General features: G+C 42.3%; 1 protein-coding gene across 1 annotated transcript; it reads left to right on the forward strand.

The window, feature by feature from the left end:
- Positions 1–7,744: 7,744 nt before the first annotated feature.
- On the forward strand, positions 7,745–17,797 carry ADAMTS1 (ADAM metallopeptidase with thrombospondin type 1 motif 1). The gene is made up of 9 exons (XM_032277102.1): positions 7,745–8,952; positions 10,536–10,882; positions 11,233–11,365; positions 12,064–12,231; positions 12,666–12,952; positions 13,167–13,353; positions 13,466–13,641; positions 15,027–15,202; positions 15,363–17,797. Exons 1-9 carry the CDS (start codon positions 8,217–8,219, stop codon positions 16,060–16,062), a joined length of 2,910 nt encoding a protein of 969 aa, XP_032132993.1. The 5' UTR covers positions 7,745–8,216; the 3' UTR covers positions 16,063–17,797.
- The last annotated feature ends 4,931 nt before the right edge of the window (positions 17,798–22,728 follow it).

The following is a 22,728-nucleotide window of genomic DNA, read 5'->3' on the forward strand; positions in this document are numbered from 1 at the left end:
ATATATATGTAGCATATATATATGCTATATATATATAGCATTGCTTCCATTTTTTTAATTTGGAAAATATTTATGAAATATAATTCATACTGTGTGATGGCTAATTTTATGTGTCAACTTATCCAGGCCAAGTGGTGCCTAAATTAGACACTATTTCTGGTCTAATCTCATCTGGCAACATGTCTGTGAGCTTGTTGCCAGATGAGATTAACATTTGAATCAATGGACTCCAGTAGAGTAGACTGCTCTCCCCAGTGTGGGTGGGCATGATCCAGTCCACTGAAGCTCTAAATAGAACAAAAGGGACAGAGGAAGGAGGAATTTCCCTTTCTTTGTCTCCATGCCTGCTTGAGCTAGGATATTAGTCTTTTTCTGTCCTTTGACTGGGATTCATACATCTACTCCTCTGGTTCTCAGATCTTCGGACTTGAACTAAAATCACACCACTGACTTTCCTGAGTCTCCAGCATGCTGACAGCAGGTTATGAGACTTCTCAGCCTTATACATAATCATGTGAGGCAATTCCTCATAATCTCATTAAATATGTATGTTTAGCTCTCTGAAGAATCTTGACTAATACATATGGTCAGCGTTTCTTACAAAAGTTCCCCAAGAAATTTTGGACTTAAAGAGGCTAGGAATGAAGGGGGAATGGGTCAGAAGATAAGCAGGACAAGTATCCTTTTGAGACACCTGTCTCTGCTGAGAATTTTACAGTTCTAGGCCAGGAAAGGGTGTTCTTTTCTAGTGAGGGGGTGGCATCTGCTTCTGCAGGATCTGGCAGCATCTGGAGCTCATCCATCCAAATGTCTCCATCTTATGTCTCAGAATCCCACAGTTTTTCTATGAGGACCCTAACTTTAATATAAAACAACTATAAGATTATGCATTTTTAGATTTTCAGCATTATCTGCTTTCTGACTGCAGGAGATAAAAGTGACTTTTAGGGCATGTCTTGAAATTAAGTTAGAAAAATGTGCAATCTCTATTTTTCCAAAATAACCTTCAAAACCGGCACTGGTAAATTTTTCAAAGGGGCCAGATAACAAATATTTTGCACTGGAGGGCATTGGTCTTTTTTGCCATTATTCACTTCTGCTTTGTATTGTGAAAGCAACCATGAAAAATACATTTAAAAAAAAAAGATGGTGACTTTGTTCTAATAAAACTTTATTTACAAAAGCAGATGATCATCCTGAAGCTCATAGCTTGCCAACCCCTGCTCTGAAGCTACCGTCAAAACCCAATCAGCTACACACTCCTTTCAATTGTTTTTTTCCTCATACTGTCTAAGTGTCACTGTTGCTGCATACACCTGCTCCTCACCCCATACTACCACCTCATCCCACATGGAGACTCTTTGCCATTGCACTGACACTGCATGCCAGAGCTGTTCCCATTCCATTCACCACCAGCAAAGGGGTTCTACTGCCCTCTGATCAGTGAGCAGTCCCATCTAGAAGATCTCCTGATGCTCATTGTTTTCAACTCAGTTTAGCCCAGAAAGCACAACCTGAAAAAAGGGCTTGTGTGCATGAAGTCCTTGTAGAGGCGGGGAAGGCAGGGGTAAGTAAGTTTAGGAAACAGGAGGGGGTAACTAGGAAAAATGAGACAGACAAGGGAGGAAGCAAAAACAATCCTTCAAGTCAGGATTGTTGTCATCTTCATTTTACACTTGAGGAGGCTGAGGCCAAGGGATGATCAATGGCTTCCCTGAAGTCACAAAGTAAGGACGCAACAGTCAGAAATCCAGAATTTAAAGGTGGATCATATGGCTCTCCACCACTAGCTCTCAGGATATTAAATGCAGGGAACAGGCAGACCCCCAACATCTATGCTTAGACATTGTGCCACTCTAGAATGATGTCCAACTCTAATCCTGTCAACAGTCTTGTCCAGTTACGTATTTAGAGAGATTGTCTAGGTCTTTCCAATCAACACTTCCTGAATATATAAGCCTACCATCAAACAATTACAAGTGTGCCCAGTTCTTAGGTTGACCTGAGAGCCACAGGAAACAAGAAAGCTTTCCAGCCAGTGTTTCCAGCAGCAAGCATCCTAACCCAGGCCTAGGAATTTGAAGATACAGTACTCAAATATCAGTGATTCTGAGCTAACTGTTCTAATTGCAATAATTCATAATTCAGTTTTTGGTTATTAATAGGATACAAAGGAGCATTATAAAGTCATGAATGTTGTAGAACAGAGGCTGAGATATAATCAAATACTGCTCTTTATCTTTAGCAAAAATCACTTTCAAAGGACAATTGATTTTTAGCCTCTGGTTAAATAGCTGTATAGTGGGAGTATAGGTAGGGAACCAGTTCCTATCTCAATCAGCTAATCAATAATTGTAGCTGGGTGGGGAAAAAAAAACAGTAGTGAAATAGTTTAAAATATCTTATTCTGGCCGGGCGCGGTGGCTCAAGCCTGTAATCCCAGCACTTTGGGAGGCCGAGGCGGGTGGATCACGAGGTCAAGAGATCGAGACCATCCTGGTCAACATGGTGAAACCCCGTCTCTACTAAAAATACAAAAAATTAGCTGGGCATGGTGGCACGTGCCTGTAATCCCAGCTACTCAGGAGGCTGAAGCGGGAGAATTGCCTGAACCCAGGAGGCGGAGGTTGCGGTGAGCCGAGATCGCGCCATTGCACTCCAGCCTGGGTAACAAGAGCGAAACTCCGTCTCAAAAAAAAAAAAATATATCTTATTCTGTGGTCTCATGTGCCGCCTACTGACTAAAACTGTCCACTTTCAATTCCAGCACTTATTAAACTAGAGATAATATGTTAATATTAATTTGCTTTAAGTAATAAAATATTCCCAGGATATTATTTTAAATTCACATGACATTTAGAAGTCACTAATATTTGCAGTATTCAAGAATGAAGTACACACGTGCTAAGAGAAATTTTAAATTTTATCTTTTGTCACCACCTGGTGGTAGAACATTTTCTCGCTTTTCTTTTTTCATTTTAAGCTTTGTGTTTTTGCTAAGGAAAATTTCCAAACCAAGGAAACCAGTTAACTTCGGTATAGATTGTCAAGTATTAATGTATACTAAACATACTGTCTGTACTTAACATCTATCGAATAAATGAATGAGTTTTTAGTCTGTTTTAGTGGATTGCAAAGGTACATAAGCTTTCATTTGAATTGCAGGAAGTTCTCAAATGTAATGAATAAAAGTGGTCCACAGAACTAGTTTGTCAGAGGCAATTTTCTTTCCTTAAAGTTTAATTGGATTTTGTTTATGGTAATAGAAATACACAATTAAAAGTAATTGGTTTAAAAAAGCATTTTATTATGCTCTTAAGAATTCATTTAACATTGTAATATTTTTTAAATGTTTTTCATAATTCCAAGAGGTAAGAGAATATTTAATTAGAATTTATTAAATATGATTGAGAAGATGTAAAACTTCTCAAATTCCTAAACTATTAAGAAATTTGCAAATTCCTAAACTATTAAGAAAAAAAATAAAATAAAAAAAAACAAAAAAAAAGACGAATTGCACATCATTTGTTGTAGACCATCGCCACCTTGTGTTTGGAAAAAGTGGTACTAAAGCCTGTGAATCTTTTAAGGTGGAAATTTTTTATTGCAGAAAAATTCCAATTTATAATTAAAACAAAACTTAACAACTGGCAACAACATCAGTGAAAAGTCTGACAACATAATTACCTCCTACACAGTTAGATAGGTTAAAATGTCAAAACATTTGATTAAAAGTTATCAGTCAGAGTCATTTCTAAGCCCCCAGTTTGACTCTGGCTGTGACATCCTGGGAAAACGCCTTAACCCTTTTGAGTCTCATTTCTGCATCAGTTACACAAAGGGAGTTGATTTGGCAGATCATACTCCTCTCAATTCTGCAAGTGCGTGATTTGGAAGGAATATCAACTCTGAGTCTAAACGCAAGCTATGATAATTTTTCTGTCTCCAATATTTGCAATACTTCTGGGTATATAACCTGTTTAAACTAGGAGTTTTCTAACCACTTTCTCATTTGTGATCAAATAAAATATCTATTTGTCCAATATTACTTTAGACCATATGTTCTCCAAAGTAGCACTAATCCCAAACAGCTTCCTTATTTCTAATTAGTAAATCTCACGGTACTAAAATGTGAATAAAAATCATTTGATGGTTACTTGTTTCTCTAGACAATGTTTACACTAAAACAATTCTAATAGCTCATGTGTATTACTAGATTTCCTCATTTCATGGCTACCTGTTGAATATTTACTTTGGTATAGATTTTGTGAAAATTGTGAATAGAATATTGTATCTGTAGCATATGAATCAGTGAAACAAATACAAATACATAAGGTGTAAATAGAAATGAGCACCTTAATGCTTATCTCTCACTTTAAAATGCAAACAAGAAAGTCTCTCTGTTCATAAAGGACAATAATGTGTTTAATAGGTCAAACTGTTAATTGTTCCAATAATTTTATGTCAAATACTTGGACTTTTGTTATCTCTATAAATAAAAATTGGCTTACATATGTAAATTAGAACATGTTAAGATTAACGTTTATATAAACCCATATGTATTCTATAAAAATTAAATCCAAAATATGGGGAGTAGGGATTAGGATAGCATGTGTTCTTTTGGGTAGACATTCAAATCAAGGAACAAAAATTGTATGAGTGGAGTATGAAATTTACTACAAGAACCCAACATTACATGTCACTTTTACTTATGCCATGTGCAAATTTACTCCTGTGGTCTTGTTTCTACATTCAAATGTTTTTCCAATTTACATTTTGCTTATAAATATATATATTTGTTATATGTATATATTTGCATATTACCACAAATGCCTGAAGAGTGCTGATGTTTAAAAAGAGAGAGAGAGAGAGAAAGTAACTGGATTAAATGTTCTGAGCATGGATGGAGTTTTTCAGCTTAATAGTTGGCAACTCCATCATCCATGTCTCTGTTGAAGCTATTAAAAAAGAATCATTTCCCAGAACTACAGGTGCACAACAGATTGGAGTCATTATGCAAAAGAACAGAAATCTGGACAGATACCCAGAGAATAAAAAAGCCATGTTCCCGGCCATCGTTTTGCCTTTAACTCACTGTTTTTGCAACTCTATTTGTATCTACAACATGAAATTTGAAAAAATTATAATGGATTTGAAGTAACCCATTTAAGATCAGAAAAGTATGCTTTAAACAAACATCCAATAAGATTACACTACAGGTAGAGACATACTAAGGGTCAAATTTGCATTAACATATTTTTAAAAGCTAAAGTTTATGTGAAGAAGTTGATAGACTGAAATATATTACATGATGTATCTTTTTAAATATACACATTTTCTCCTGTTTTCTGAATGTCCCTTCTTGTCCTAATTTAAGGGAATCACATCTACCTTCACTAATCTTCATTCAGCCCCTGGGTCACCTCTCCCTGAGATTTTGGGTGTCCAAAATCTCTATCTCAAATCTCCATCTCAAAGCCACTCTGAGGCTCTAACTGTTGTCACCACATATTATCTTCTGAGCCCTCTTCTAAGCAAGAGGTTTGAAAATTTACAGATGGCTTTGCCATCTTTCTTTTCTGATCCCGTGGTCAACAGCTTGGAAGTCTAACATGACTTTCCACTTATGTTCTCTCAAGTATCTTACCTCTCTTCTAGCTAGAAAGAACAAGTGAAATGAAATAAAATAGTAGAAAATGGGCTGTCAAATAATTACTGTAATGGAAGATAACAATGTAAAAAAAAAAAAAAAGTCTGAAAACCAAAGTGGGAAGTAGGAATGATCAGATGTTTGGGAAAAGATATTTAGGAAACACAAACAGGAAGGAGTAATCCTCTTAGTTCAAAGCCGAAGAGAAGGAGTTAGGCCGACAATCCTGGACAATGAAGAAAGGAATCGGCCATCGTGAGTGTGGATGTCAATGTTGAGTTTGAAGGAGAAATGGAACCGGGTGAGAGAGAGGGCTGCAAAGAAGAGACTCGGTGAAAAGAGGTAGGCAGAAACCACTATAAAAATGTTGACGGAGCGCTGTCAAAATAAATCTAAGTCCTTGGTTGATCATTCAGCGTTCAACGATGAGAGTGCTTGTAGGAAACCAAGATTACATTAACAAAATCACCCACTCCTAAATGTGTGGGGACTAGAGGTCGTTACTAAGCGCTTTCTGGAGTAAGCTTCTCTCTGCCATTCTTGCTCATTTGATTTTTCCTTAACAGTGGAAAGCAACGTTTTTGTTTTTGTTCTTCAAGTAAACAATCTCGCTAGGAGAAAGGAAATTGGAAAGCATCGGGAAAGAAACTCTTGAAAGAGGGACGTGGTAGGAGCACTAGAAGGGACGCTTCTGGCCAGGGCCCAGTGAAGTGGGAAGATCTGGGGAGGAGCGAGGAAAGGACCCAGATCAACTGGGAGCCAACTGAGAGACAGGACGGGGGTGGGGCGGAAAGGCGGAGACCAGGTCGGGCCCTAACGCGGGGGCGCGCGAGTGGGAGGGATGCGGGTCCACCAGGGTCTAGGGCTGTGGCTCTCGCCATTGTCCCCGAGGCTTTCCGCCTGTGAAACTGTCCTTCTTCTGGGTCCTTGAGCCCCTCCCACATTTTGGAGAGAAGAGGCGCTCAGTTTTTTTGTTTTTTTGTTTTCTTAAGGACCTGTCGGTGAAAAGGCTCAGCTCTCCTCTCGTAATGCGGATATAAGCTTTTCCCTTCCTGGTAGGAAGAGGAAGGAGGAGTCGGGGAAGGAAGACGATTTCCTTTTTTCCCCCACTGCACACTTGCTAGCCCCAGCGACCGCTGCTGGCCCCTGGGTAGGAAAGGGGGGTTCCTGGCCGTTTCCACAACGCTGGCCTAAGGCTTGCAGCTGCCGTAGAGTGGAAGCGAGCAGGCTGGCGGGAGCTGATCATTTCTCGAATGAAGACGAGAAAGCGCCAGTTCCCTCCTTAGGCTCTAGGGAATTGAGCCGCGTCCCAGATCACCCATTCCAGAAACATGAAAGCGAGTCCTCACTAAATCGTCTCTGGGGAAGGGGTTGGTGTGTGGGGTGGGGGCTGGTGGAGGGTGAAGGCGTATGCAAACATATTTTAAAATCCAGATCCTACGAAGTGTCACCTGGCCCCTCACCTAGCCATGCTTTCTAGGGGGAGCGCAGGGCCAACCAAGCTTTCCCGAGAAAAGTTGGGGTAAATGGAGAGCGAGCAGGCTGCGGCTAAGAAGCTCCTGGCAGGCTGGGGAGGTGGAGAAGTGGAGTGGGGCTACTTTTCTAGAAAGTGTGGCCCTAGCTCATCTCCTAGATTGGAGAAGCGGGAGCTGAAGGAAGAGGGAAGGGGACTCAGGGCAGCTCCAGGACAGGGAAGTGTTGGAGAAGGGACTCTTTTCTCCACCGGAACCCTCCTTCCTGGCAACTCTAGCCCAGCGCGGTAACTGAGTTACCGCTCCGGAGGGGCGGCGGGTTGGAAGGGTGGTCCAGGAAGCCGGGGAGGCACAAAAGCGGTGGAAGGCAGAGTCTCCCCGCAGCGGCCCCAGCGGTACAAAGTGTTGGTCACAGCGCCCCTTCCGCCTCCAGATTGAGGAGCAGTGGCGTGGAGCCAGCGCCGAGGCTGTCCCCTCCCCCGCCCGGGCCCGCAGCGCAGAGCCGGGTTCGGCAACCACCGAGCCTGGGGCGGCGTCTTTGGGATGGAAAAGGGCCAAGAAGGGGGAGGAGTGGGGGGTGGGAGGCGGTATTTGCTCACTGGGCTTTATAAAAGGACGGGCCTGGCTGCCCGGTTCTTGCACTCGCTGGAAAGCAGCTCCGGGCCAGGAGCTATTGCAAAGCGAGGGTGCGCTACCAGACCGAGAGGGGAGAGCCCTGCTCAGAGTGAGCAACACCGCAGCCAAGGCGGAGGCCGAAGAGGGGTGCCAGGCACCAATCCCCGCGTGGCCTCAGCCCCGGAGGCGCCTCCGAGAGCTTCTTGTCCCCGCAGAGCCACTCTGCCTGTGCCTGACTCTCAGTGACTCCAACTTTGCGCTGGAAGAAAAACTTCCCGCGCGCCGGCAGAACTGCAGCACCTCCTCTTAGTGACTCCGGGAGCTTCGGCTGTAGCCGGCTCTGCGCGTCCCTCCAGCGAATAATAGAAATTGTTAATTTTAGCAATCCAGAGCAGGCCAGCGAGCCTTTCCTCTCCCGACCCGAACCAAAAGCTCCCTCGCTCCGTGCGCTGCTGCAAACAGTGTCTCCTGGGGCTCCAATGCAGCGGGCTGTACCCGAGGGGTTCGGAAGGCGCAAGCTGGGCAGCGACATGGGGACGGCGGAGCGGGCGCGGGGGTCTCGGTGCCTCGGGCCCACGCCCACGCTGCTGCTGCTCGCCGCGGCGCTGCTGGCGGTGTCGGTGTCGGACGCACTCCGGCGCCCCGCCGAGGAGGACGAGGAGCTGGTGGTCCCGGAGCTGGAGCGCGCCCCGGGACACGGGACCACGCGCCTCCGCCTGCACGCCTTTGGCCAGCCGCTGGATCTGGAGCTCCGGCCTGACCGCAGCTTTTTGGCGCCCGGCTTCACGCTCCAGAACTTGGGGCGCCGACCCGGGTCCGAGACGCCACTTCCGGAAACCGACCTGGCGCACTGCTTCTACTCCGGCACCGTGAATGGTGATCCCAGCTCGGCTGCCGCCCTCAGCCTCTGCGAGGGCGTGCGCGGCGCCTTCTACCTGCGGGGCGAGGCGTATTTTATCCAGCCGCTGCCCGCCGCCAGCGAGCGCCTAGCCACCGCCACGCCGGGGGAGAAGCCATCGGCACCACTACAGTTCCATCTCCTGCGGCGGAATCGGCAGGGCGACAGCGGCGGCAAGTGCGGGGTCGTGGACGATGAGCCCGGGCCGACTGGGAAAACGGAGACGGAGGACCGGGAAGAAGGGATGGAGGGCGACGAGGAAGGGGCGCAGTGGCCGCCGCAGGACCCGGCACTGCAACGCGTAGGACAGCCCACAGGTAGAAGAATTGCTCTCGCTTGTCTGTCCATTCATCCTCCTCCCCTCACTTTCTCTATCCCACGCGACTTCAGGGTAGACTCCTGCTGGCAAGCGGGAGCATAAGCCCGCGGACAGCACGGAGACCTGGAGTGGAGGAATGTGGTTTGAGGTTTGGATTGGTGAACTCAGCTAGAAAACATGCTTCCATTTGCCCGAATAATGAATAACCAAGAAAAAAAAAAAAAAAAAAAAAACTAACGATTTTCTGCAAACTAAAGCAAAGCATTTAGACCGGGAAGGGAGAGTTTGTAACCCGACTCCTTCCACCTTCAGTGAGTTGGAGCTTGTGCGAGTTATTTCCACCCTTGTGTACTTCTTTTTAACGATTTTGTGTGTGCCTTTTGTCCGGGTTGCAACGTTGCGCTGAGTTTTGTAACCGCTGCCTGTGCGTGCATCCTGAGCTCATAGGAGGGCGGATGTGGAGAGGGCAGAGGAGGAATGATGACCTAGGAAGGTACCCTGAGCGGCTGCGCTGGGATCTCTGTTCTGCAGGCTTCTGTCCCCTTCCCCCTCTTATAAGGCTGACCCGGCCGGCTGAAGGCGGCAGGGCCCCTTTGCAGAACCTGCTTGGGAGGTCTTTGCTGGGCTTGCCCCGCCTCCTAGTTTGCACTCCCTCTCGCGGCCATAATTCTGCTCCCTAGCACTGCTGAAAGTCACTGCAGGTCCTTCCTGCTACGCCTTCTATGTTGTGTGCAGTGCTTACTCTCCAGTTCTTTTTCTTTTGTCACTTCAGGGCCTTTTTCCTTCTTTAACTCTCTTGCGTGTCATTTTTAAAGTAATTCTCCCTTTTCCCCCTGCTCCTTTGCTCCTGGGAGCAAAGTCAAGACTTTCCCTAGAGGTTGGGTCTCAGTCGGGAATGGAAGACTCTGTTCCAAATATTCCATCATGCCAGGAAGCCAGAACTTTTCTCCTTGGGGCAGTGGGAGTTGGGCCAAAGGCTGCTGGGCAGAGTGGGTGGTCCTTGTGCCCGGAATTGGCAAAAGCGGAGCACCCCAGGGACCCCTGGAATGAGACAGCAGAGCTGTGCAGTCTGAGATTCCTTAAGGCCCGGCCCCTTGGCAGCAGCCCAGGCCCTACCCGAGGCCTTCCACGTGGAGCCTGATGATCTCATTCAGGATTTGAATCCTCGCCTGTGAAAGAGTGACTCAGGGCCTCTGCCTGCCACCCTTGCTCCAAGATTTTACTACAATTGGGTAGGATGATGTGCATAACTGCTTTGTTCAGGCTGTAGGATTTTAAAGAGAACAGAAGAAATCCTGCTCTCTCTCTCTCTCTCTCTCTCTCACACACACACACACACACACACACACACAGAAAGAGCTTGACCAGGCAAAGGAGCACGTGGTCTTTTTATTTAAAGGAGAGGAGAGAACTTTTAAAATAACACTTTCACTGAAGAGATGCAAATATTTTTGTTATTGTTGTTCCGAGTATATTTTTGCTTCGTTTGCTTTAACGGGTTAGGCGTTCCTAATATATGCTATGAAGGTAACTATTCTTGCACAGCCTGACCTTAAGCAAACTTTCTTTTTCTCTTTACAGGAACTGGAAGCATAAGAAAGAAGCGATTTGTGTCCAGTCACCGCTATGTGGAAACCATGCTTGTGGCAGACCACTCAATGGCAGAATTTCACGGCAGTGGTCTGAAGCATTACCTTCTCACCTTGTTTTCGGTGGCAGCCAGGTTGTACAAACACCCCAGCATTCGTAATTCAGTTAGCCTGGTGGTAGTGAAGATCTTGGTCATCCACGAGGAACAGAAAGGGCCAGAAGTGACTTCCAATGCTGCCCTCACTCTGCGGAACTTCTGCAACTGGCAAAAGCAGCACAACCCACCCAGTGACCGGGACACAGAGCACTATGACACAGCAATTCTTTTCACCAGACAGGTAAGAGGAAGATGGTACCAGTTGTGACACTGTCCTCTTAGGAGTCTACATTGTACCAAACAGATATATACACAAGGCATTTCACTAATGTTTTTGCAGTTAACTTTGCTTAATTGGCTAGCATGGTTTATCTTATTTCTACTGTAATTTTAATATCTCAAGTTTCACAGTTCTATTTTAAAAGCATTAGGAACAAAGCTTGATTAAAGTCACATTAAGTCTTCTGATCTCAACAATAATGAGTGTAGATGCTCCAAAGCATATGTGAAGGCGCATCCGACCAAAAAAGTTAGATATCAAGGTTCATGCTCCCGTTGTTAATAAGGATTTGCCGCCTTTGCTTTTTGTAGGACTTGTGTGGGTCCCAGACTTGTGATACACTTGGGATGGCTGATGTTGGAACTGTGTGTGATCCGAGCAGAAGCTGCTCTGTCATAGAAGATGATGGTTTACAAGCTGCCTTCACCACAGCCCATGAGTTAGGTAAGTCTGATTCAAAGCAGGAGTTAAGCCCCATTCAGAAATGGGAACTGGTAAAACAGTATATTAATTTTAAAAGGAGAGTCTATAGGTAATATTACTATTTTAGGTCCTAGCGCATCTTAGAAACTATAGAAAATATTTTTCACCATTTCAAACATGGTCATTTTCATTAGAGTGAAAAATAAGATAGTAGTAGTTATGAACATTTGGAAATGTACATTTGTTTATACCCTGTGAAAAGCAGACATGGCCTCAAAAAATATATGGTCTCCTAAATATATTTCTGCCTCTAGAAATATCATTTTGGGACAAATGAAGCATCCCTGTTGGGAAAAAATAACCTGCTGCATATAATCTGTATTTTATTTTATTTATTATTTTTTGTTGAGATAGAGTCTTACTCTGTCTCCCAGGCTGGAGTGCAATGGCCTGATCTCGGCTTACTGCAACCTCCTTCTCCTGGGTTCAAGTGATTCTCCTACCACAGCCTTCCCAGTAGCTGGTATTACATGTGTGCACCACCACAGCCGGCTAATTTTTGTGTTTTGAACAGGGATGGGTTTCACCACGTTGGCCAGGCTGGTCTCAAACGCCTGACCTCAGATGATCCACTGGCCTCGACCTCTGGAATGACAGGTGCAGGCCACCACACCTGGCCATGATCTATATTTTAATGTGGGTTTTGGATTGCTTCCTAGGCCATGTGTTTAACATGCCACATGATGATGCAAAGCAATGTACCAGCCTTAACGGTGTGAACCGGGATTCCCACATGATGGCATCAATGCTTTCCAACTTGGACCATAGCCAGCCTTGGTCTCCTTGCAGTGCCTACATGATCACATCATTTCTGGATAATGGTCATGGTGAGATGTTCAAGCTATTCTCTCTAGATGGCGTCCAACCTTTCATGCATTAAGTCTAGTTAAATGAACTCTTCCCTTTTTGTTCTTTTTATTACCCCCCTTCAAAATTACTTTGCCTCTGTCCAGATCCTAACTGTCGAGATCTTAATTCCAACTAAAAAATAGTACTTCTGGTTGAGTACCTCCCAAAGTCCATTCATTCACACTGTTAGCAGATCAATAACTTCTGGTCATTGTTAATATGGAAATACCCCATTCAGGATAAGATTTTATAGTAATCTAAATCTCTTTAGCATTTTCTTCCCTTTAGCTTTACAGTTTTCAAATCACTTTGCTATATATTTTTTCATATGATAAATATTTTCTGAAATGGGATCTACCCTTGCATGCTCTCACTAACTCTGTATTAATATTGCTTGGCATTTCCTTTGCAGGGGAATGTTTGATGGACAAGCCCCAGAATCCCATACAGCTCCCGGCTGATCTCCCTGGCACCTCATATGATGCCAACCGGCAGTGCCAGTTTACATTTGGGGAGGACTCCAAACACTGCCCTGATGCAGCCAGCACATGCACCACTTTGTGGTGTACCGGCACCTCTGGCGGGGTGCTGGTGTGCCAAACCAAACACTTCCCCTGGGCAGATGGCACCAACTGTGGAGAAGGGAAATGGTGTATCGACGGCAAGTGTGTGAACAAAACCGACAGAAAGCATTTTGATGTGAGTTTTTCTACTGAATCACATTCAGAATTGAAAAGTACAAAGTGATGGTAAAAGATTTGATACCAAGTTAAACATCTCCATCTGTGTCCTCTAGCAGGAATAAAACAATAGCTTATTTTTAGAATTGATTCTAAAATTCAATCATTTTCTTTGATACCCTAAAAGTTCTCTTTAGAGAACTCTAATGCTGATGATTTGTGTCTCCATTTAGACTCCTTTTCATGGAAGCTGGGGGATGTGGGGGCCTTGGGGAGACTGTTCGAGAACGTGCGGCGGCGGAGTTCAGTACACAATGAGGGAATGTGACAACCCAGTCCCAAAGAACGGAGGGAAGTACTGTGAAGGCAAACGAGTGCGCTACAGATCCTGTAACATTGAGGACTGTCCAGACAATAATGGTGAGGAGCAGTGGACTCTGATTTTAAGAAATGGCATTAAAAAAAGATGTGTCCACAAACAGGTGGCTCAAGATTGGAAACCGATAGTGTTATCATATCATTCTCTTTCCAGGCAAAACCTTTAGAGAAGAGCAATGTGAGGCACACAATGAGTTTTCAAAAGCTTCCTTTGGGAGTGGGCCCACGGTGGAATGGATTCCCAAGTATGCTGGTGTCTCACCAAAGGACAGATGCAAGCTCATCTGCCAAGCCAAAGGCATTGGCTACTTCTTCGTTTTGCAGCCCAAGGTGGTTAGTCTTTACCTTATTTTTACCTAAAACCCCAGGCCTAGGCTTGCTACCTTTTCATGCAATTTTTGATATGCTTTCTTTGCTTTACATATTAACATATCTTCAGTTTCAAATTTGAACTTCTTTTTACATGCATCGACAAACACCTGCTTTGAGTTTAGTATTGTTGTCAGTTATGAATGAAGCTTAAATCTAACACTTTAGATGCTTGCAATCACTTACTATTACTCCTTTATATACAAAGAAAAGCTTTTTGGAAAATCAAGCGCTCCTCTGTGTGACTAGGCTTCACATACAGCTCATAGGTAGATACATTATTTGTTCACATAGTAACCTCACTAACAGCGGGGGGGCGGGGGAGGAGAAAGGAATACAAATAGGATCTTTGACCAGCACTGTTTATGGCTGCTATGGTTTCAGAGAATGTTTATACATTATTTCTACCAAGTGCACTGAAATCACTTCTTACTGGGTAACTGGCAGTAGCAGATGCAAAGAGAATAATTGAAATGGAAGTCTGAGTATTGATAATTTTTGTGTTTGAAAACACATATTGAACTAGGAAAAGCATCTTTTTTTTGCTGTTTTGATAAGGGGATACATCTGTATCTGAGATAGAAAATGGAATTTAATGTGATTGAGATGATCTTGTGTCATTAGCACTGTTGGCTATGAAAATATTCCCAAGTTGCAGATTCAGTACTATTCAGCAAGTGATTTACGAAGCACCTACTCTTGCCAAATGTTAATTATTCTAGGCTCTGAAGATACAGCAGTAAACAAAAAGACAAAGAGCTCTACTTTCTTTGACCTTAGCTGGAAGAGTGATAGGTCAAAAGACAAATAATTTTTAAAAAATCTCTAACTTCTTCAGACGTCTATATGTAGTATTGAAAAAGATACAGGCCGGCCAGGTGTGGTGGCTCACACCTGTAATCCTAGAACTTTGGGAGACTGAGGTGGGCAGATCATGAGGTCAGGAGTTCCAGACCAGCCTGGCCAATATGATGAAACCCCAACTCTACTAAAAATACAAAAACATTACCTGGGCCTGGTGGTGGGTGCCTGTAGTCCGTTACTTGGGAGGCTGAGGCAGGAGAATCATTTGAACCCGGGAGGCAGAGGTTGCAGTGAGCCCAGATCACGCCACTGCACTCCAGCCTGGGTGACAGAGCAAGACTCTGTCGGAAAAAAAAAAAAAAAAAAAAAAGAGAGCGCAAATGATGCCAAAGTGAAGGGTAAATGCATGAAATGCATAATGGTAGAGGGTACAGTTTTTAATTAGCATGGTCACGAAAGCAGAGAGAAAATGTTCATACTTACCATAGCACCATTGCCTTCCTTTGCTCGTATGTAACGCTAAACCTGTGTCCTTTTTTCAGGTTGTAGATGGTACTCCATGTAGCCCAGATTCTACCTCTGTCTGTGTGCAAGGACAGTGTGTAAAAGCTGGTTGTGATCGCATCATAGACTCCAAAAAGAAGTTTGATAAATGTGGCGTTTGTGGGGGAAATGGATCTACGTGTAAGAAAATATCAGGATCAGTTACTAGTGCAAAGTAAGTTTTAAAACACCTACTCACAGACCTTATAATTTAAATGGACCTTTCAACAGTTCTGGGAAAAAATATACCCTGTAAAACATTAACGTGTTTTTAAGCTAAATAACCCAGCGAGCCAATGAATCAGAGATTTATGCCTGTTTTTTGTCACCTGCAGACCTGGATATCATGATATCATCACAATTCCAACTGGAGCCACCAACATCGAAGTGAAGCAGCGGAACCAGAGGGGATCCAGGAACAATGGCAGCTTTCTTGCCATCAAAGCTGCTGATGGCACATATATTCTTAATGGTGATTATACTTTGTCCACCTTAGAGCAAGACATTATGTACAAAGGTGTTGTCTTGAGGTACAGCGGCTCCTCTGCGGCACTGGAAAGAATTCGCAGCTTTAGCCCACTCAAAGAGCCCTTGACCATCCAGGTTCTTACTGTGGGCAACACCCTTCGACCTAAAATCAAATACACCTATTTCATAAAGAAGAAGAAGGAATCTTTCAATGCTATCCCCACTTTTTCAGCATGGGTCATTGAAGAATGGGGCGAATGTTCTAAGTCGTGTGAATTGGGTTGGCAGACAAGACTGGTAGAATGCCGAGACATTAATGGACAGCCTGCTTCAGAGTGTGCAAAGGAAGTAAAGCCAGCCAGCACCAGACCTTGTGCAGACCATCCCTGCCCCCAGTGGCAGCTGGGGGAGTGGTCATCATGTTCTAAGACCTGTGGGAAGGGTTACAAAAAAAGAACCTTGAAGTGTCTGTCCCATGATGGGGGGGTGTTATCTCATGAGAGCTGTGATCCTTTAAAGAAACCTAAACATTTCATAGACTTTTGCACAATGGCAGAATGCAGTTAAGCAGTGTTAGTTTTGAGGGCAAGGCAAGGTGAGGAAGGACTGGTGCACTGAAATCAAGAAAGCTGGAGGGATCCAGTGTATCTTGCCGGTAACCAGGGAGGTGTTTCAGTAAGGTGGGATTATGGGAGATAGAAAAGGAGTTGAATCATCGGAGTAAACTGCCAATTGCAAATGTGATAGGATAGTTAGTGAGGATTATTAACCTCTGAGCAGTGATATAGCATAAGAAAGCCCCAGGGCATTATTATTATTATTTCTTTTGTTACATCTATTACAAGTTTCAAAAAACAGAAGCAATTGTCAAGAAAAGCTAGAACTATGACAACCCCTGTTTCCTGGTACTTATCAAATACTTTGTATCATAGGGGTTGAGAAATGAATAGCAGGAGAAAGATGAGATTTTACTGAGACCTGTTTTACTTTACCTCACTAACAATGGGGGGAGAAAGGAGTACAAATAGAATCTTTGACCAGCACTGTTTATGGCTGCTATGGTGGTTTCAGAGAATGTTTATACATTATTTCTCCCAAGAATTAAAATAAGTTCAGATTGTTCAGCATGAGAGAAGGGATCAGCAATGTGAAATGACTCAAGCGGCTTCCTCTTTCCATTTTTGTACCATCTCAGTCTTTATTTGTATAATTCACCTTGAGGACAAAACAATTCCATGTATTTATTAAAGTTCATTAAGTCTACAGTGGAAAAAAAGCGGTGAAGTATTAGGTGCTGGTAAAAAACTAGAAGAGACACAATGAGCTCAGTACCTCCAACTTTTTGTTTTCCTACCATGTACACCTGCTTAGGGAATATGGATGTAAAAAAGTAACTTGTGTCTCATGAAAATCAGTACAATCGCACAAGGAGGATGAAATGCTGGAACAAAAATGGGGTGTGTAGAACAGAATCCCACAGGTTTGGGGACATTGAGATCACTGTCTCATGGTGGGGAGGCTGCTGAGGGGTAGCAGGTCCATCTCCAGCAGCTGGTCCAACAGTCGTATCCTAGTGAATGTCTATTCAGCCCTTCTGTGAGAATACGATTTTTTCCATATGTACATAGTAAAATATCTTACTATAAATTATATGTACTTTATAAGTATTGGTTTGGGTGTTCCTTCCAAGAAGGACTATAGTTAGTAATAAATGCCTATAATAACATATTTATTTTTATACATTTATTTCTAATGAAAAAACTTTTAAATTATATCGCTTTTGTGAAAGTGCATATAAAATAGAGTATTTATACAATATATGTTACTAGAAATAAAAGAACACTTTTGGAATGTGTGTGTCTGTTTTTTGAAGTGGGAATTAATTCCTGGGAAGGAAACCTGAAAATACAAACATTGAATCTGAAGACTGGTTGTTTTCTTAAATTATTTGGCAATAAGATTTTGTTCTAGAGGTAGGTGGAGCAAGATGGCCAAATAGAAGATTTTGTTCTGGTGAAATACATTTCTTGTATCCTTGGAATACGTGATTACTAAAAAGAAAGAAATATGATATTGTTTGTTACTAAAGTTTCTAACAATATTTACCAGTGGTTGGCAAACTTTTTGTAAAAAGCCAAATGGTAAATATTCACAACTTTGTCAATCATGTCAATAACTATCCTGTCAACACCATCTCTGTCACAATTGCTCAACTATGCTGTTGTAGCAAAAAAGTAGCCATCAAGAATGAGTAAGTGAATGGACATGGCCGTGTTCTAATAAAACTACTTGCAAAAACAAATGATGGGTTAGATTTGTTCTGTAGATTCAGCCTGCCAACCCTGGTAAATACCATAAATTAAATGGAAAGGGCTTTAAGTTCTGGATGTTTTTGAATCTGTATCTCTTCCTCAGTTACATCCCATAAGTAAAAATATGTGAAGATATTTTGCTATTAACTAGAAAATAATGACTAATAAATTACATATAGGGTAGACATACGTGGTGAGTCAAACCCTCTAAATGCTTCACTTGCTCATCAGAAATACCTGAGGGGTTTTGGAGAAACCTTGGAAAACCCAGGACTTTCTGGGTAGTCCTTTTGTAAATGACTGTATTTTAAATACTAAGTGGTACATCAATAACTTTAAAAGTTCAGATTCCTTCCAAAGTAACTATACTTCTCCCAGGAAATAGTATTTACTAGAAGACTCAGATTATGTGGTTAACCACAGACATTTCGAACTTTACATTTTTCTCCTTTTCCTTGAAAGGAGCAGTTTGATAAAGATATGTCCAAGACTGGGAAGAAAAAGAGGTTTGATGGACTCACAGTTCCACATGGTTGGGGAGGAAGGCACAATTATGGTGGAAGGCAAGATGGAGCAAGTCATGTCTTACGCAGATGGCGGCAGGCAAAGAGAGAGAGCATGTGCAGGGGAACTCCTCTTTATAAAGCTATCAGATCTCATGAGACTTATTCACTATCACAAGAACAGCACAGAAAAGACCCACCACCATGATTCAGTTACTTCCCACTGGATCCCACAACACATGGGAATTATGGGAGCTACAATTCAGGATGAGATTTGGGTGGGGACACAGCCAAACCATATCATAGGTATTATAATATAGCATCCTAGTTTTTATGTATAGATGATAATTTCTAACTTCATCTCAGTTATTCAAAGTGTTCCTCCCCCGAGCAATTGAATATGTCATTCTCAGCAGTCAGGTGTACAGGTGCAGATGATCAAATCAATTCCTGGATAACTTGTTTTCCTACCTAGTAGACGAAAGGACTGAAAGTTAAAGTCATCGTCTCACATTGTGGAAACTAGTCTTGGTTCTACAGAACTCATTTAAACATGGAATACGACCATTCAATTCAGTGGTCTACCTTGCCACTTGCAACAACAACCTCTCACAATAATTTATTTGTCTACATTGGTGCAGTACAAATCGCACAGTAAGTGACATGGAGGATACACACAAGAAATGCTGTGATCATCATTAACTATACATGCCATTTGAGAAAATGAGATACAGAAATCTAAAATGATAGCTCATAGTATTAAAAAGTCACTTTTGGATCTTGCCTGATTCACCAGAATTCTTTTCTTTTTAAGGGCTTATATTGACTTGATGTAAGTAACAACGCTAAACTTCAGGACCTTAAGAGATAAAATCAGCCAAAAAATGTCCTATCATCCTCTCAGACCAAGGCAAAGTCAGCCAACTTCCTGGTGTTGCCACATTATTTTCAGCCCTCTGCTGGTGAAAAATTTTTTTTCAGCAGTAGGCTGAGTAGTTTTAGATACTTTGTTTTGTCAGCAAATTGAGATTAGTTCAAAACACACATCCTGGTTCTATAAGCTTGACTAACCAACTCCTTGAAAGAAGGAGTTTTTGTGCTCTCTCCTGTAAATGATGAGCTGTGCCTCTGCTGAAACTTTCCACAGTAGAAAGATCAGAGACTCAAGATCTGCAGTCTGGTTTCCTTTGTCTGATGATATGTTCCTTTAATATGATGTACTCCCCCACTTCTAAGAGTACCATTCCCGAGGGCCAGACTACTGTGAATCTTGCTGCTCCTCTGGGTCTAGCCCTGCAGTGAGGTTTCCATACTCCATGCTGGTGCTGGTGAATGTCTGCAAAGTATACTGTGATATGATCTGTCTGGTCCTCCAGCAGTGGATATCAGTACCAGCTCAGTTGTGGGTGGGAAGGGAGAGATGTAGACCCTGTAAGATTTCCGTGATGATAAATAGCCCCTTAGTGTGGTGGCCTTCTCAAATACAGATGTGGCAGTCATATACTGGGTGCATGGACAGACTCAATACCTAAATTTATCTATGTAGCTATAGAAGTGATAAAAGAGGTTAAAATCTACAGCTCAAGACAATGAGATTGCAGATGAATGTGATGTAAAAGGAAAAGAAAAAAACATCAGGGATGACTCTAAAAATGTCTACAGGTATTGTTCTTCTGGGTTTTATTTGTTTGTTTTTGTTTGGGTGGGAATATATACAGTATATCTCTAACTATCTTTTTATATAGATCTATCTATATCTCTCTACCTACCTATCTATCTATCCTTAATCACACGATTAAGGAGGCTGAGAAATTATAAGATCTGTAGTCGGCGAGCTGGAGGCCCAGAAGATTAGGCCAATCGAACATCCATATTTGATGGATGGCGTCTGTGAAAGGTATTCACAAGAAGCAATCTCTCAAAAAAAAAAAAAAAAAAAAAGAAGAAGAAGAAGAGCTGACAGTATCGTTCTGTCTAAGTCTGATGCCAGAAGAATACTCATGTCCCAGCTCAAAGGCAGTTGGGCAGAAAGGGAAAATTCTCCCTTACTCAGGTTTTGTGTTCTATTCAGATCCTGAACAAATCAAATGAGACCCATCCATATTAGGGAAGCCAACCTGCTTTACTCAGTCTACCAATTCAAAAGTCATTCTCATGCAAATACACCCTGACGAACACCCCGAAAAATGTTTAACTAAATATCTAGGCACCCCAGGGCCCAGTCAGGTTGATACAGAAAGTCCACCATCACAGAAGTCTTAAAAAGTATTAGTAAATACAAGGATATATTTGTCTGATCCCTGGAAGGGAGCGTATATGTGAACACAGAAATAATGAATGTGATTACACAGCCAAGCCACAAACACATATATAGACACAATGCACACATACATAAACACAACACACACACACACAGACAAATTGAATGATTTGATTGTCTTAAAAGCTCTATACTTCCATGTTCCAAGAGAATTCTTTTAAAAATATGAAAAAATATTTCCATTAAATACAAACAGTATAGGGTTGTAATCTGTCATATAGAAAAAACCTCATACGACTAGATAAAAATAATTACTCAAGACATTGTCAAAGGACCTAAACAGATAATTGAAAAAAATATCTACATGTACATAAAGTTAAGAAAAAACTCTCTGACTACTGGAAATCAGAGTGTATGATTTTAAGAAAACTAAAATTCAGGTACCAAATAGACGAAGCTTAAAAATAATGTTAGTAAAAAGTACAATAATATTAAAAATTGGTGATGATAGTGTGAAAGCCCCCTCAAATCCTGCCAGTGTAGACGTAAATCACAACACTCATTCTTAAAGTCGTAATTATGACTTTCCACCTCAAAATTCACATATTTAAAGTTAAATTCAACCTGTATTACCAGCTTAACAGATCTGCTTCCTCCACACTTCTGCTTCTTAGTATGCTGAAGAAGTAGGGAGCTAGGGGTTACTTCTCCCCACTCCTATTCTACACCTGGCCCATAGGCAGGTTCTGCTACAGCATCAAAGACTTTTCACTATCTCCATGCCTCTGCCTCCCCATCACCACCACCCTAATCCCAGCTCCCATCTCCCCCACCACTAGGCTTGCATCTGCCTCTTAAGGGGAAGGCTGCATTCCTTTATAGTAATCTCTCCAATGCATACATGCGGAGTGTCCTTTATTTTTTATAACATAAATGAATGCCATTTTTAAAAAATTATAAATGTTTTATTTTTTTTACATGGATGCAGTTTTATTACATGGATATATTGCATAGTGACAAATGCTGGGCTTTTAGTGTAACCATCACCCTAATAATGGACGTCATTCTTTTGTTCAAACCCTTCTCTGACTATGTGGAGGACAAAGCCAAAATCTGCAGACAGATGACAGGGCTTCTAGGATCTGGCCCAACTGTTTCTCTTCCTGCAGAATCTCTCTTCCTCCCCTCTGATTTCTCTTGAGGTTTCTCCCAAACTTGTTTCAGGACTTTCTTGCTGGCCACTGATTTCACCTCCTGCTTCCAAATGGCCAGTTAACCCCTAATTATTCTTTAGATCGGAAAGCCAATGTCACTTTATCTTAAATCCCCACCTGGTTAGATTGCACTCTCAAAGTACCCTGCACATTCACCCTTGTCACTTTTCATAGAAATCATATCCTCTTCTAGCTCTGGGTCTGTTTCTCTCACCATTCCCCAAACTCCTAAAACTATGCCTGTGAGATATTATTTTTATTTAATAAATAACCCTCCAAAAACTCAAATTATTGGATACAGACATTTCTACTCCTAGGAAATCTGTGCTTTCACAAAGATACATATTGAATGTTACATAACTCTGAATGTAGCCAGCAAAGAGGTATACTGTATTTATTGACGTAAGAAAAGTTGAATCTCAGATAGTAATAATGATAATCAACATTCCTTTTTCTTTCCTTTTTTTTTTTTTTCCTGAGATGGAATCTTACTGTGTCACCCAGGCTGGAGTGCAGTGACGCAGTTTTGGCTCTGCCTCCGGGTTTCAGAGATTCTCCTGGGAGTAGCTGCAATTATAGGCATGTACCATCATGCCTGGCTCATTTTCTATTTTTAGTAGAGATGGGGTTTTACCATGTTGGCCAGTGTGGTCTCAAACTCCTGACCTCAAGTGATCCGCCAGCCTCGGCCTCCAAAAGTGCTAGGATTACAGGCGTGAGCCACCATGTCCAGCTGATAATCAACATTCTTTAAAGTTTACAATATGTTTTATATAAATTAACTCAGACCCCAAAAAGCTATATTATTATAATTTCTAATAAATAAAGAAACAGGGGCAAAAGGAGGTTAACTGTTTGGTCTAGGTAGGGCAGTTAGCAAGAGGTAGAGCAAGGTTTCAAACTCAGGCGCCACTGTGGTTTGGATATGGCTTGTTTGTCCACAC

The sequence above is a fragment of the Sapajus apella genome, unplaced genomic scaffold (assembly GCF_009761245.1).
Source record: "Sapajus apella isolate SASKATOON/1434 unplaced genomic scaffold, GSC_monkey_1.0 scaffold8, whole genome shotgun sequence".
NCBI lineage: Eukaryota > Metazoa > Chordata > Mammalia > Primates > Cebidae > Sapajus > Sapajus apella.

Coding starts and splice junctions, on each gene's coding strand:
- ADAMTS1 (XM_032277102.1), top strand. CDS start 8,217: ATGCAGCGGGCTGTACCCGAGGGGTTCGGAAGGCGCAAGCTGGGCAGC. Junction 8,953..10,535: donor ACGCGTAGGACAGCCCACAG/GTAGAAGAATTG, acceptor TTCTCTTTACAG/GAACTGGAAGCATAAGAAAG. Junction 15,203..15,362: donor GGATCAGTTACTAGTGCAAA/GTAAGTTTTAAA, acceptor TGTCACCTGCAG/ACCTGGATATCATGATATCA.